Here is a 13,640-nt window from a genome sequence, read left to right as displayed (position 1 = left end):
TACTGATGGAGGCTTGGGGTCACGTGGTGATCCTGAGTACTGATGGAGGTGTGGGATCAGGTGGGGATCCCAAGTACTGATGGACAGAGGCACAGGGTGATCCTGAGTACTGATAGAGACGTGAGGTCAGGTAGTGATCCTGAGTACTCATGAAGATGCAGGGTGCTTGCCCATCGTTGACACATGATGGTCAGTGTATGAGGCATTTTGGAAAGCAGTTAGAAGATGCTTTGAGGGCTCTAATATTACTTTTGTTAGATGTATTGATTTTGTTGATCTTTCCTAAGCAAATCCTCAGTACGAACGATGTCTACTCATAAATGTTCACGGCAGTACGGCTTCTAACAACAACAAGGATAATCTAGAAGTGCCTTCTAGTCAGAACATGGTTTTGTAAAATGTAAACTGTGCTTTGCTCATCTCCTGAAGTGTTTCTCCACCAATAAAAATACTGGTTGGACTCTGTACAACAGGAAATATGTTTGCTGCTCACAAGTGGAGGGATGGGTGCGAGAGTGCTGTGTAGTCCGAGCATGGCCCCGAGGAGCGCGGATTAGATGCGCACGGGCCTTGTGATCGGGTGGTGGGTCTGGACTTTTCTTTGTGCATCTGTTTCTCAAACTTGCCTGTTTTCTCTACGGGGCTGTGAATAACCACCACACGAGAAGACCACAGAGCACATGATTCTGCCTTTAGTACAGCCTGGTGAACGTGCTCGAAGTAAGTAGCTGATGAGCTAGAAGGAACAGAAGCTTCCTCTGACACGAGTGGAAAGCAGGCCGCTGCCTTGTACACGAGCATTGCAGGGTGCCCGCCGAGGGAGCGCACTCCATCCCTCTCGCCAGCAGGCGGTGGGTGCGCACAAAACCTCTCTGAGATTCAGCTGCTTTTGCTCTAGTGAGAACGAAATCACCAGGCTGCCAGCACCTACTTCAGAATGTTCTTTTATGTAACATTATTAAACTTCCCTCTGTGGTGGTTTTGTGTTAGGTAACAATAAGTCTTTATGCTGATTACTTCTGCATTTTAGATGGAATGCAATTATGTAAAATCTTCATGGGAAGAAGCCCTCTTATTAAACTTCTCCTGTCCTTCTCCCTTCTTTGAGAAGCCTTCATGGCATCAGCAACATCCCGAATTAGAGGCCCTGGCCTGTCTGCGTGTCTTTGCTCCCTGTCCGGCACGGAGCTCCGCAGCCTCCCCCTGCCCCCTGGGCCAGAGCCTCCAGTCGGTCACCTGTCTGCTTCCTTCTGCACCAGGTGCAGTGGCCAGCACAGAAGTGAAGATGAAGTTGCAAGAGTTTGTCCTCAATAAAAAGAAGGCGCTGGCCCACCGGAACCTCAACCACTGCATTTCCAGCGACCCTCGCTACTGGTATGGGTAAGTGGGGGCCTGAGCGGCACGCGATCGTCAGCACCTGCTTCTTCGCCCGGCGAGGCAGCGGGAGGGGTGGTGGTGGGTGCACTGAGAAGCTCTGTGAGTGCAGCCGCAAACACGGGGTAGCAGGAGAGGTCTGGAGGTTAACGCGTGGGGCGGTCATCCCGACAGAGGGGCCCGTTTGTAGCTGAATGGACTGCTGCGTGTGGATCCGGTGCCTGCCCATTGCTCCTCTCACCATATATTTTGGCCACAAAAGGAGCCACTTAAACTGTAACTCTGATCTAAATTGTCCGAATGCACCTACTGAATTTCTGTGCAGTGTTTTATTAGCTGCTGGGTGAGCCCTTGGCATGTGTGGTCTATTTTACTTTCACACTAGGAACCCTTTGCCAGAGCTGCATAATGGACAGAGGCCACCAGAGAGCCTTGTTCATGCTAACAGCTGAAGGAAGCTGGTGTGCTGTTGCAGAAAGGTCGGGGACAGTGCCCGCGTGCAGAGGGATGTCCTGTGAGCACGAGCTCGCTGCAGAGACGCTGGCCATGGCCCAGGCCACGTGTGGAATGGAGGGGCCAGATTACGTGGCTTTAAACAATGATCAAGGGGGCTTCACAGGCTTTGCTTTGAAATACAGTTTTCCCCTGTTTTCAAGAGTAATTTCATTTCTCACAGAAAACCATAGGGTTGTTCTCATAAATCAAAATATGGTTATTCATTTTATTGGGGAAAAACCTATCTATTCTCAAGCTCCCAAATGGGCAACTATTTGACTAAATCCAACACCGCCACATCCCACTGGGATGATCCCCCGTATCCTGGCAGATGACGCCATTATCAGTACAACCGAAAAGGACTTTTATTCCAGGGCAGAGAAGGCTGCCCTTACGCCGTACACACTGCCTGGTCCAGAAAGCTGCGCTCACTCCTGTCCGCCGTGCTGTTGGCGTGCACGCCTCCAGCCAGTGACAGGACTCCCGCCGCAGAACAGAGGCGGCGGCGGCCGTGAGAAGCCACGAGGGAGGCCACGAGCCCACAGCCACCACGTGAAACTCCGATAGCAGCGCGCGGGGGCCCCACGTCTGGGGCCCCAGCCACCCGGGCCTGCTGTGGGAGAGCCGCACCGTCCCCTGAGGGGGGGGTGGCAGCCAGGCGATGGCCCAGGGAAAGCAGTTTGGGGTGCCGTTGAGATGGTATGCATGGGGTTCGTACTGAGGACCGCAGGAGAAGGAGTGGGGCGCAGGGGCTCAGACTGGGAGGCACTGGGGGGACCTGGGACAACAGGCCTGTGGAGGCGGCAAGACGGCAGAGGCGCTCTGGGACCTGCTGGGAGGGAGCATTTAGCAGCGGTGGTCGGCAGGCAGGGAGGCCCCAGGGGCCCTTTGGGAGGAGGGTCAGTCCGTGACGCGACTGGGGAGGTCAGGCTGGCTGGGAGCCCGCAGGAGTTCGTGTGGTGGCGCGCAGGAGTCGTGGGTTGACCATGTCGGAGTTCTTGGGTGGCGGCCCCAGTGGTGGAAGAAGGTTCGTGCCGGGCTCCCCTGTGAGCGGGCAGGAGGCTGGGGCAGGAGACCACTGGCCGGAACAGAGGCCGCAGTGACGGTTTGAATGTGACAGGAGAGTGTGTTTGCCTCCAGTCCTGGAGGCTGCAGGGCGAAGGGGGGGTAGAAAGGGAGCACCGAGGAGAGAGGCTGGAACGGAGGGAGGGCTTTCTAGGGAGGAGCTCCCAGGAGCAGGGAAGGGGGAGATATGGAGGGCAGGTGGCTTTTAATCCTGGGCTATTGGGGGATTGAAGTGGCTGCTCCCTGGTGAGCAGGGCTCTCGAGGTCGGGCCTGACCAAGACACAGCTCACCTGCCCTGGGTTCAGCTCTCTCAGAGGGATTTAGGGCACACGGGCTGGAGTGGGAAAGTCAGCCAGGGGACAGGTTTGTTTGCACTGAATGTGGCAGCTGTCGTGTTTAGTCACTCTAAACCCAACGTCATGGAGTGACTGTCACATTCACTTGCTGTGTGATGGCAGGTACTCGGTCAGAAAACTGGGTCTTTGTGGAGGAAGAACTGAACTCTGACCCTAGCTTCACTCCACACACAGTGATTAGCACAAATATAAACCCAAACACAAAAGCTAAAACTCCTAGGAGAAAACATAGGAGAAGTTTTCACAACCCGGGGGTAGAGGTGGACAGCGTTCTTAGGACACCACAGTCATCGAGTGTAAACCAAAAACTCCAACAATAGACTTTGTGACAATTAAAAACTGTGCTCTTTCAAAGGCACCATTAAGAAAATAAAAAGGCAAGCCACAGACTGGAAGAAAATATTCACAATGCCTGTAGCTGACAGAGTGCTTGTATCCAAAATATATAAAGAGCTCCCACAACTCAATAATAAAAAGACGAGGGATCTACTGAAAAAATACAAGCGAAAGATTTGAACTAATACCTCAGAAGATAAGATCTACCGATAGCCAGTCAGTCCATGAAAAGATCGTTAGCTGTCAGGAAAATGCAGATCACAGCCATAGGGAGGCACCATCTCACACCCATCGGGGTGGCTGACGTTTAGCAGACCTGGCGTTGGTGAAGGTGTGGAGCCCGTGGACTTCGGCAGCGGAGTGGTGCGGCCAGCTGCAAACAGTCCAGCAGTTTCTTATAAAGGCTTATGTGCCCCGACCCCATGACGCTGCCCTGCTAGTATCTGCCCAAGAGGAAGAAAAACTTCTGCCCACATACACTTGGGTTCTGGTGGTCATAGCCGCATCATTCATTTCCTGCCAAAGAACAGAAGCAGCCTGAACGCCCACCAGCCGGAGGACACAGGAGACGCAGGCCCAGACACGTGACACTCAGACAGAGAAGCCACCCGGAGCCCTGCTCGGGGACTTAGGCAGATGAAGCTCTGCAGTCAGCACGATGAATCCAGCAACGAAGCCGGCCGGCAACTGGGCTGGGGGACCGGGCTCGCCTGCGGAATGGCGCAGGGTTCTGTCCGTGGAGATGACCCTGCTGTGTCCCTCCTGCAGCGGTGGCCCCCCCCACGTGTCTCTGAGCACAGAGACGAGGATGCTCTGACTGAGATGCGCTGCGGGCACCAGACACACCGGACTGCAGGGCCTTGGCACGAAGGGAAGGATGTGAACTATTTCACGGGTCATTTTTATATTGATTGCACATTGGGCTATATTGGGTTAAAGAGCATACTGAAGTCAATTTAACCATTTTTATTCATTGTAACGGGGCTGCTGTAACATTTAAATTGCACGTGTGACTCACATCCTACTTGGGCTGGACGGCACTGGCTAAGCGAGTACACTTCTGTTTAGGGCACTTGCGCAAGTCTGATACAGCGGGAAAGGCCACTTGTGGAGCGCTGAAATGGCTGGATGCGTGTGGAGCTTTATTCCGTGGTAGCCTAAGGAGGGTTGACAAAGCAAAGGCAGCGGCCCTGGTTTCTCTGCCCCCGTCAGCACTGCTTGAAGATCAAGAGTCACCGACCGTTTGCCCAGATGTGCCGCCGAGCGCCTCCCGCCAGGCTGTGATGAGGGGCTGGAGCTGGGGACCTGGTTTGTGGGCAGGCCCGAGCCTCATGGAAGGAGCTGCCCTCGAGTTCTGCTCCCCTGTGCAAGGGGGTGGGTGTGGTGGGTGTGCACGTGGGAGTGTGTGTGAGGGTCTGTGCATGGGGTGAGTGCACTGAGTGTGTGTGAGTGTGGGTGGGGTGTGAGTGTGAGCATGTCAGTGTGCAGCGTGGGGTACGTGTGAGTGTGAGAGCGTGTCCGTGTGCGGGGTGGGGTGTGTGTGTGTAACAGTGGGGTGCGATGCCGCAGGGGTGTGTGAGACCGTGAGGGTGAGAGCGGGTCAGCGTGAGGTGTGCGTGCAGCCTGGGGCACACGTGCTCGGTCCCAGGGGCGGGGGTGACGGCAGCTTTTCCCTGGAGCAGCCCGCTCAGCCCTGCGGGGGTCCCCTGGGGATGAGCTCTTGTCCCGCGGTCTGCAGGGTTCCTGGAAGCTGGGCTGTGGTGACGTGAGTCACTCCCTCGAAGTCTCTGGACTCGGCCGTGACTGCACCAGGGGGGGTCAGTGCAGCCGTCTGAGCGCCGGCCCAGACCCGTGTCCTGGGGCGATGCAGGAGCGCTCTGCGCCCAGCGCGGCCGGCCTCGTGCTGCGTCCCCGAAGGCCTGAGGAGGGAGTGAGGGTTTTCACCCCAACAACATCTCCAGCAGTCAAGCCCGAAGAGAAAATCTATGACATCTTGAACAAATACAGCTTTTCCAACTTCTGGCTTCATTATAAACAGCGTACAATTAAAGTCGAACAACAGTACTTATTATTTGTAATAATATTCTACCAATAATTATTCATACTTTCGGGTCACAAAATGCACACACAGGTCTTTCCATGCGTCTCATGAAAGAGAAAGCAAATTCTTTCCTAGATTGTGACTTAGTACTGAGAAGTTTGAAACTGGCCAAGGCTGCGTTCCCCAAAGGACACCTCAGAAGACGTGATTTGGTACAGAGATAGTGTTGCCCTCAGACCTTTTTTTTTTTTAAGATTTATTTATTTGGGGGAGCCTGGGTGGCTCAGTCGTTAAGCGTCTGCCTTCCGCTCAGGTCATGATCCCAGGGTCCTGAGGTTGAGCCCCACATCGGGCTCCCTGTTCGGCGGGAAGCCTGCTTCTCCCTCTCCCACTCCCCCTGCTTGTGTTCCTGCTCTCGCTATCTCTCTCTCTGTCAGATAAATAAATAAAATCTTGAAAAAAAAAAAAAGATTTATTTGACAGAGAGATAGCACAAGTAGGCAGAGCAGCGCGTAGAGGGAGAAGGAGAAGCAGGCTTCCCGCGGAGCAGGGAGCCTGATGTGGGGCTCGATCTCAGGACCCCGGGATCATGACCTGAGCCGAAGGCAGCTGCTTAACTGGGAGGGAGCACCCAGGCAACCTGCCCTCAGACCTTTAATGAGATTGTCAGAGAATGTTCCCCCGAGGTGAGGCCAGGGTTGTCTCAATGGAACCACAAGTTAAAAGGAGGGCTTCCTGCCTGAGGAGGTGACCCCGTGATGCAGGTACAGGCGTGTGGGGGCAGCTGTCCCCGGGAATGTGAGCTCTTTCCTGCTACACAGCCTGGCTGGGCCCCACAGCCCAGATGTCCAGGCTGTGCTCATTGGACGGGTCTCTGTGATCAGCCCATTCTCTGCACAAGTTTGCTCTCAAATATTTAAATTATACACCTGTAAGCATTTAAGAGCTCCTGTTCTTAATTCAAATAACACCAGGTGCATGGATATGGAGTACTGTGTATTCAAATAAATAGTCTAACAAATTCCAAATAAGTAAGTTGGCAAATTTGCTTCAAGTCATTAAGCAGATTACACAGTTTAAAGACTCAACAGAATTCATTACACCTAGGGTGGTGCTTCCAGGAAGCCGAGGATGGTCTTCCCGAGGGTCGTCGGCTCCCCATTCCCAAGCCCTGAGTCCCCTCCCGCCCGCCAGAGCCTCCTCCTGGAGCCGGATACTGTCTCGAAATTTTAAAGGATGTGGAGTGGTGCCTGGCTGGTCGTCGGAGGCAGTAAACGTCATAGACCCACTTCCAGGCACAAGGTGTTGGTCACTGCCACCTACCGTCCCCAAGGAAGCAGGGTGATGGGGCGGATTTTATTCCTCTGAAGGTGCAGCTGAACGCTGGGTATTGTCTGCTGAAGGGAGGCCCCCTCAGGGACCCCAGACTTGACCACTGCTGTTCTGAATGCACCCCACCGATCGCAGCTGCCTCCCACCGTGCCTTTGGTCCTGTGCGCGTGTGGTGGCCGTCGCCCGAGGACAGGCCCTTCTGCGGCCAGGGAGCAGCCGAGAGCGGCAGGACGACGGCCGGCACTGCTCCTCCTGGCACGGGGTGCGGCTTCGGAGGCCCTGCCCAGTCTTGGTTCGCAAGGTCACCTTGCTTTTGTCTCATTTCAGCCTGGCCCCACACAGGGGCCCGTCTCCTTGGTCGGAGCTGATCCGGGGCTGACGTGTCAGGCGGGCTCCCGCCCCTCGCTAACTCCTCCGTCTGTCTTTGCCTCTTCTGTCCAGGAAAACACAGCACAGTTCGCTTGACCAGAGCTCCCCGCCCCAGAGCGGGGTGTCGGCCTCCTACAACCACCCGGTCCTGGGAATGTACGACAGCAAAGATGACTTCCCGCTCAGAAAAACAGGTCAGTGCCCAGGGCCCAGGGCCTGGGGGCGGGGCTCTCAACCGGCCCCTCCCACACGCCCACAGGGGGCGGGGCTCCTGACCGCCCCCACACACACCCACAGGGGCGGGGCTCTCACCCGGCCCCGCCCATAGGCCCCATAGGGGGCGGGGATCTTGACCATCCCCGCCCACACACCCCCACAGGGGCGGGGCTCTTGACCGCCCCACCCACACACCCCATAGGGGGCGGGGCTCTTGACCGCCCCTCCCACACACCCCGTAGGGGGCGGGGCCCTTGACCGCCCCCTCCCACACGTCCACAGGGTTGGGGCTATCAACCGACCCCTCCCACTGGGGGGTGGGGGAATATCAACGGACTCCGCCCACATGCCTGCAGGGGGTGGGGCTCCCAACCGGCCCCTCCCACAGACCCCACAGGGGGCGGGGCTCTCAACTGGCCCTCCCACATGCCCTACAGGCGGAGTCAGAGGGAATCTCGGCTTGTGCTTAAGTATTTGCTTTTTTGTATTAGAACTTCATTCTAAAACGATGTCCTTAAGCACTGCCTTATGAGTCATACCAAAAGCCATGCACCTCATGTATGCACACCTACGTTTTAAACCTCAGACTTGTTTTTGAACAACACCAAAGCTTACTCTGCTCCTGGGGGTGTGCTGCGCTTTGTCACAGCCCCGAGCATCCCCTGCCGGGCCCAGGGACACAGCCGCTCTTGCTGACCGATGGGAGGCCTTGCAGGAGCAGGCCAGCCAGCGTTTGGCCCTCGCGGCTGACTAGGCAGGGCCTGGGCAGCAGGGGTGGCCGGAGGTCCCAGAGTGGGAGGAAGTCTGTTCGAGAAAGAAACCCATTGTGTCCTGCAAGGACATCTCCGAAGGACGCCTCGGGGTGTGCGTGGCCCTGCCACAGACCAGAAGAAGAAGGGTATTCACACTCCAACAGACTCCCTTGGACTTTCTCCAGCGGTGATGGTTTAAGTGGGCGTCGGCTTGTAAGAAAGATCAGAGTGGCCGAAGCCAGTGCATGAGGGTGGCCGGAAGGGCAGGGGCCAGAGGAGGAGCATCTTGCAGAGCCTTTGTCCGCCGCGAGGTGAGGGCAGGCTGGGGCAGGCTGTGGAGGATCGGGGGCCCTGGCCGCAGACACAGCACGTGGAGCCCGCGGTTGTGGGGCATTGTGGGAAGTTCCTACTTAGTGGAAGTGAGTCCCGTGTGGCACAGCTTTTTCTTTGTAAACACAAATTTTGTTTTATCCAGAGGATATTGGTTGATTTTAGACAGATACACTTTAAGGCGGTCAGACTCCAGCATCTTCACCCGAGTGATGAGGTATTAGGGAATGGGGCTGGGGGCTCATCTGCCACCCCGTCCTAACGACGGAAGACCTGGAGCCTCTCAATAGGCAGAGCTGGGCCCCAGAGGATTCGGTGCGGCACGCAGGGAGCAGAGCCTGAATCCAGAGCCAGAAATTGCAGGGAGGCCCCTCGGTAGTGCTTGACTGACTCCCAGGTGTGTGAGATGGAGTGACCCCATCAGGACGGCCATGGGCCAAGGACCTCAGAGACCTTGACGAGGATGGGAGAGGGGTCGGCGGAGCCCCTCCGAGTCAGTGGTGAGGACCCTGCAGGTATGGGCAGGGCTTCCCGTCAGCTGTAAACCCTCCCCTGGTGAAAGTGAAGGTGCCACTCTGTCCTTTTCCTCGGTGTGTGTGGTTCTCACTCGTCCACCGAGGACAGCCAGGGGTTTCACCCAGAGAGAGCCCATGCACTCGACAGGAAGGTCTTGTCAGGAGCTGGGGCCAGGGCTCCCAAGGTGGCTCCCATGCCCCCTTCTGGAACCTCGTGCTGTACTGAACCAAACTCAGATCAGCAGAACGGGAGGTCACGGAGCAGCGGGCTCTGTGCTGGGAGAGAGGAAGACTGCCTGCCCCAGGCACCCTGGCCCAGGAAAGAGAGTGAGCAGCAGGGAGTCTCCCTCACCCTAAGGGCATGAGGGTGGGTCAGGTGGACAGAGGTTATGGGCTCCACCAGCAGCTCGGGAAGGATCTTTCCACTGGTTTTGTAGCTCTGTGTGCCCTGCGATGGATTCCTTAGGTTCCCCTGGCCTTAGTTTCTCATCAGTAAAATGGAGCTGTGCAGACCCATATCCTCCCCGCTGTGGATACACTGAGCAGGCAGAGCTTCCTCCTGCCCTCGGTGTGCCGAGTGTGGCCCCCAAGTTCCCAGTGGAGGAAGCAGAAGGCTGAGCACCTGGCCACCAAGCAGAGCCACCCACCTCTTGTCAAGGGGCCTTGCTTTGCCTTGCCAGAAGACACATCTAACTCTTCCCCCGAGGTCCCAGGGAAGGACAGTGAACAACATCTGCCTCTTGGGGCCCTCACGGGGCTCCCTGGCCTGAGCTTACACCTCCCTCTCAAAATAGAAGTGGGGGTGCCCATCAGGGGATGTTTGCTCTGATTCTCCCTCTCTCCCAACCAGACAAGGCCCACGTCACCTGGACAGTGGCTCCTGTTACAAGACAGAACTGGCACTGACCACATGTAGCCAGGGTCCCTGAAGACTCTAGATTCGGGACGGCCAGCTCCACGCTGCCCCGCTGCTGTTCCGCAGAGCTGCATGGCCTGCGACCTTTGTCTCACGGGCCCCTGTCATCTCTCCCAGTCTCTGCGGCTGCTGGTTCTTGTGCTGGAAGCACCCTCTCTCACACCTGTTGGCCTCGAATCTTGCCGTGCAGCCCGCCCCAGCCCCCTGCCGCCCTGAGAAGGGCAGACTCCTCATCACACTTGGGGAAGTGCCCATGAGCGCCCAGTGCTCCAGAAGAACTTAATTAAGATTTGATTGCATTATCAATTTTTCAAAAAGGCATCACCAGCACATTAATAATATTAATAATATAAAGATTTCAGAGGAAATGTTTAAACCACTTAAGGGAATAGAGTGTAGTTAGATGTCCTGTATCATTCTAAAAGTATCCACTTTCAAACACTTGATGTCACAAATTCTCAATAATTTATATCTGTGCATTTCTACGAGAATCAGTAATAGGAAATACTACAAACGTGAAATTTTAGTTACAAAATGCCTCCGATGAATTAAAATCTTTAATAAATGTGACATACACTTAAGTAATCCCCATGGTTTCAACTTGACACCACATTCTGTGCATCTTGCACAGATCTGTCTGCCACTCAGTCCACTAAGGGCTGCTGCGGGACACACACACCTGCAAAGTGCAGAGCCGCGCTTGCTGTTCCTGGGCGCACCGTGCCCGGCTCTGTTCCATCTCCGGAGGAAAGCGCACCGACTCACCCAAGCCTGTGCGTGTTCAGGCAGTGACTTTGCGCTGGCTGCAGGGCCGGTGGCCTGGCTTTAGATCCAGCTGCTTCACTTCCTGCCTTGTGATTTGGGGAAGCCTTCTGTGCCTCCCTGTTTTGCCATCTGGAAACACCTACCTGCTGGGCTGGGAGAAGTCATGGAGTTGATGTTCGCCAAGTGCTTAGGGGGTGCCTGGCTGCGGGGGCTCTGCTCTCATTTTCCCAAGCTGTCGGGGCGCTGTTGGGGTGCCCTTGATCCTTTCCCCACCCAACAGCCCATTCCCGCCAGACTCCGCTCCCCTAGCCCCTTCCCTCCATGCCCCCAGTTTGACCAGGAGCAGGTGGAAATGCTAGGCTCCCCTGAGGGAAGGCCACAGATCAGTGCCACTTATTGCTGGAAGTCTTGCGGGAAAGGCGCGCCTTGCCCTGCTGGGGGTTTGGGGTTCACATCCCAGCCCCTGGTTCCTCTCCACCACCTGAGTGCCCAGCTTGGGCTTGCCTCACTTCCTGCTGGAGAGCCTGCCCCCTTCCCTGTGATTGACAGCAGGGTGTCCCCACCTCCCAGCAGGCTGGGTCATCTCCCTGGGTGCACAGGTACAGAGCAGGTGAGGTGGGGACCACCTGACTGAGTTTCTGAGCCTCTCCAAATCTACTAACTAAGGATATACTGGGATTTGTTCCATGCCACTGACCCTGCGCCCATCAGCGGGTCCTTCCTGGGGTTCCTGGGGCATAGAGCAGCTCAGCCCAGGGATTAATCTAAGCAAAGCGTTCAATTCCACGTTCACACTGAAGAAAGGATGCTTTTCCACTTTTAAAAGCAAATCCAGTTTTGTCATATTGATGATGTTTAGAGATTGTATTTTTCTCCAGTAGCTTCTTCAACTTTGTATTTTTAAAGACGTTAGCTGCCGTCAGTTTTTTTTTTAATGCCTCTTAAATTGTCCTCTGTGACTTCTGACTGATGAAATGAGAACAGACGAAACGAAACAAAGCTTGCTGTCCTTGCCCGTCTCTGTCCTCTCCCATTCTGACCGCGACCTCTGGGACCTCAGCATGTGCCGCCTGCAGGCCCGCCCACGGCCCCGGATGAAGTGGCGGGAGGCTGGGTGGTGCAGGTCACAGCCCCCATGGTCCCTGCACCAGCCTGGACACTGGGCCGAAGACAGCCAGCTTCCAGCCTGTGTTCACTTCTGCAGCCAGTGGCTCCTGTGGCTCTTCCTTCTAGAAGGTTCTGCAGCTCAGCACCTCGCAGGTTCCCAGCTGTCCATAGGAAGCGGCAGCCGATTTCCAAGCTGTGGGAAACAGCGGGTTTCCCGTCTGTGGGCGAAGCTGCTTGGCTCAGCAGGGAGAGCTCGCATCAGCCTGGCCCACCCGTGGCCCGCGGGCTGGGACTTCCAGGGGGAGGGGTGCTGGGTAGATGCTGCACTGCAGGCGGCAGGGTCACCGGGGGTGGGGGGGGGTGAGGTCTGCTCCCAGGAGCAGAAGGAAGAACGCAGCGCCTGGTGGAGCCTGCCGTGGGCAGGAGGGCTGCAGCACAGTCCCCCTGGGCCACCCGCACAGCCTCCTGCGCAGTTTTGGGGGGCCAGGCGGGCCTAGCACCAGCTCCCCTCTCCTGCCCGCCCAGCGTTCCTTGTCAGATGACCTGTATTGCTGTCACGTGAGTGTGGGTCACCGTGCACCCCCCATACTGCACCCAGTCACTGAAAACCCCCCCAGTGACTGAAGTTCCCATGTTCCCTCCCGGGGGCCCGAACACCCAGGGGACGGAGTCCCTGTCTGTGGAGAGCACGCATGTTCTCTAGCGACTCTTCAAGGCTGGCGGTGACCTTTGGGCGTCGATTCTGAGGCTAATTGCCTTGCCCAGTCACAGTGCAGTTAAGTTGGGACCCAGACTCCATTGCCCACACTTCATCCGGAGGGCCCACCTGGGGCTTCTGTCCCGGGCACGCCGCCACCAGGACGGTACGCTGAGCCCGCTTCAGGGTAGCGTCAGCTTCGCCACCAATTTCTGTGCCGTGGTGATTTCATGAGCATCCGGGGTGCCAGGCTCTGAGCTGCTCGGGTGGGCAGGGGACAAAGGGGTCCAGGCCCCACTCGAGTGTCAGAGTGGACCCGCAGGGCCGGGACAGGGAGGGGTCCAGGCATGTGAAGGGCGAGGCTCGGCTGTTATCCCAAAAGTAAGGTGGATTCAGGCCCCATCAGCAGTCTCCACAGCAGCCCTGCCCCTGTTGTGCTGGACACCAGGGTCCCTTTCCGTAGCCTGCAGCCCTGCGTGTCCCCAGTGCCTTACAGAGCTCTGCCAGAGGGGTCCGCAGCCTGTGGAGAACTGGGGCGGGCTATCTGTGATCTCTGCAACCACGGAACGCAGTAAGTCAGTGGATCTCCCTGGGGACACTGGCGAACCGAGTGACACTCTTCACAGCTGAGTTTACGTCCATGCGGGGAGCAGGCTGACGCATGGGCAGTAGGCCGGGGTGTGTGTGCCCCCAGGACGCCCTTTCTGAGGCTTGGGGACAGGCTGTGCCGCCGATCGCCGCAGGGCCTGGGTCTTGCTCTGAGGCAGTTTGCGGAAAGCACTGTGCAGGTGCCTGGCTGGGGCGGGAGGGGGCGACGCCCATACACCGCAGTTCAATGGAAAGGTGTGTTTTGTAGGGTCAGTTGCAGTGTGATAAATGGCCCTTCAGCTCTTGCTCGGGGCTGGAGCCAGTGGACTCTGCCCTTCCTGCGCTGTCTCTGAGCGAGGAGTCGGGGGGTGACTGCGCGCCCGGG

At 56.7% G+C, this 13,640-nt stretch overlaps 1 protein-coding gene across 5 annotated transcripts in view; it reads left to right on the top strand.

Moving 5' to 3' along the window:
- Positions 1 to 13,640, top strand: part of HDAC4 (histone deacetylase 4) — a 261,521-nt gene that overhangs the window by 172,247 nt on the left and 75,634 nt on the right. For all 5 annotated transcript variants that reach the window (XM_044913778.1, XM_044913777.1, XM_044913776.1 and 2 more), the window contains exons 5-6: positions 1,260 to 1,380; positions 7,442 to 7,563. In XM_044913778.1, the coding sequence (XP_044769713.1) occupies positions 1,260 to 1,380; positions 7,442 to 7,563 (243 nt within the window). The remainder of the gene's footprint in view (positions 1 to 1,259; positions 1,381 to 7,441; positions 7,564 to 13,640) is intronic.

The sequence above is a fragment of the Neomonachus schauinslandi genome, chromosome 3 (assembly GCF_002201575.2).
Source record: "Neomonachus schauinslandi chromosome 3, ASM220157v2, whole genome shotgun sequence".
Taxonomy (NCBI): Eukaryota; Metazoa; Chordata; class Mammalia; order Carnivora; family Phocidae; genus Neomonachus; species Neomonachus schauinslandi.
The sequence above is the reverse complement of the archived record's forward strand: the minus strand, read 5'-3'. Positions and strand labels throughout refer to the sequence as shown.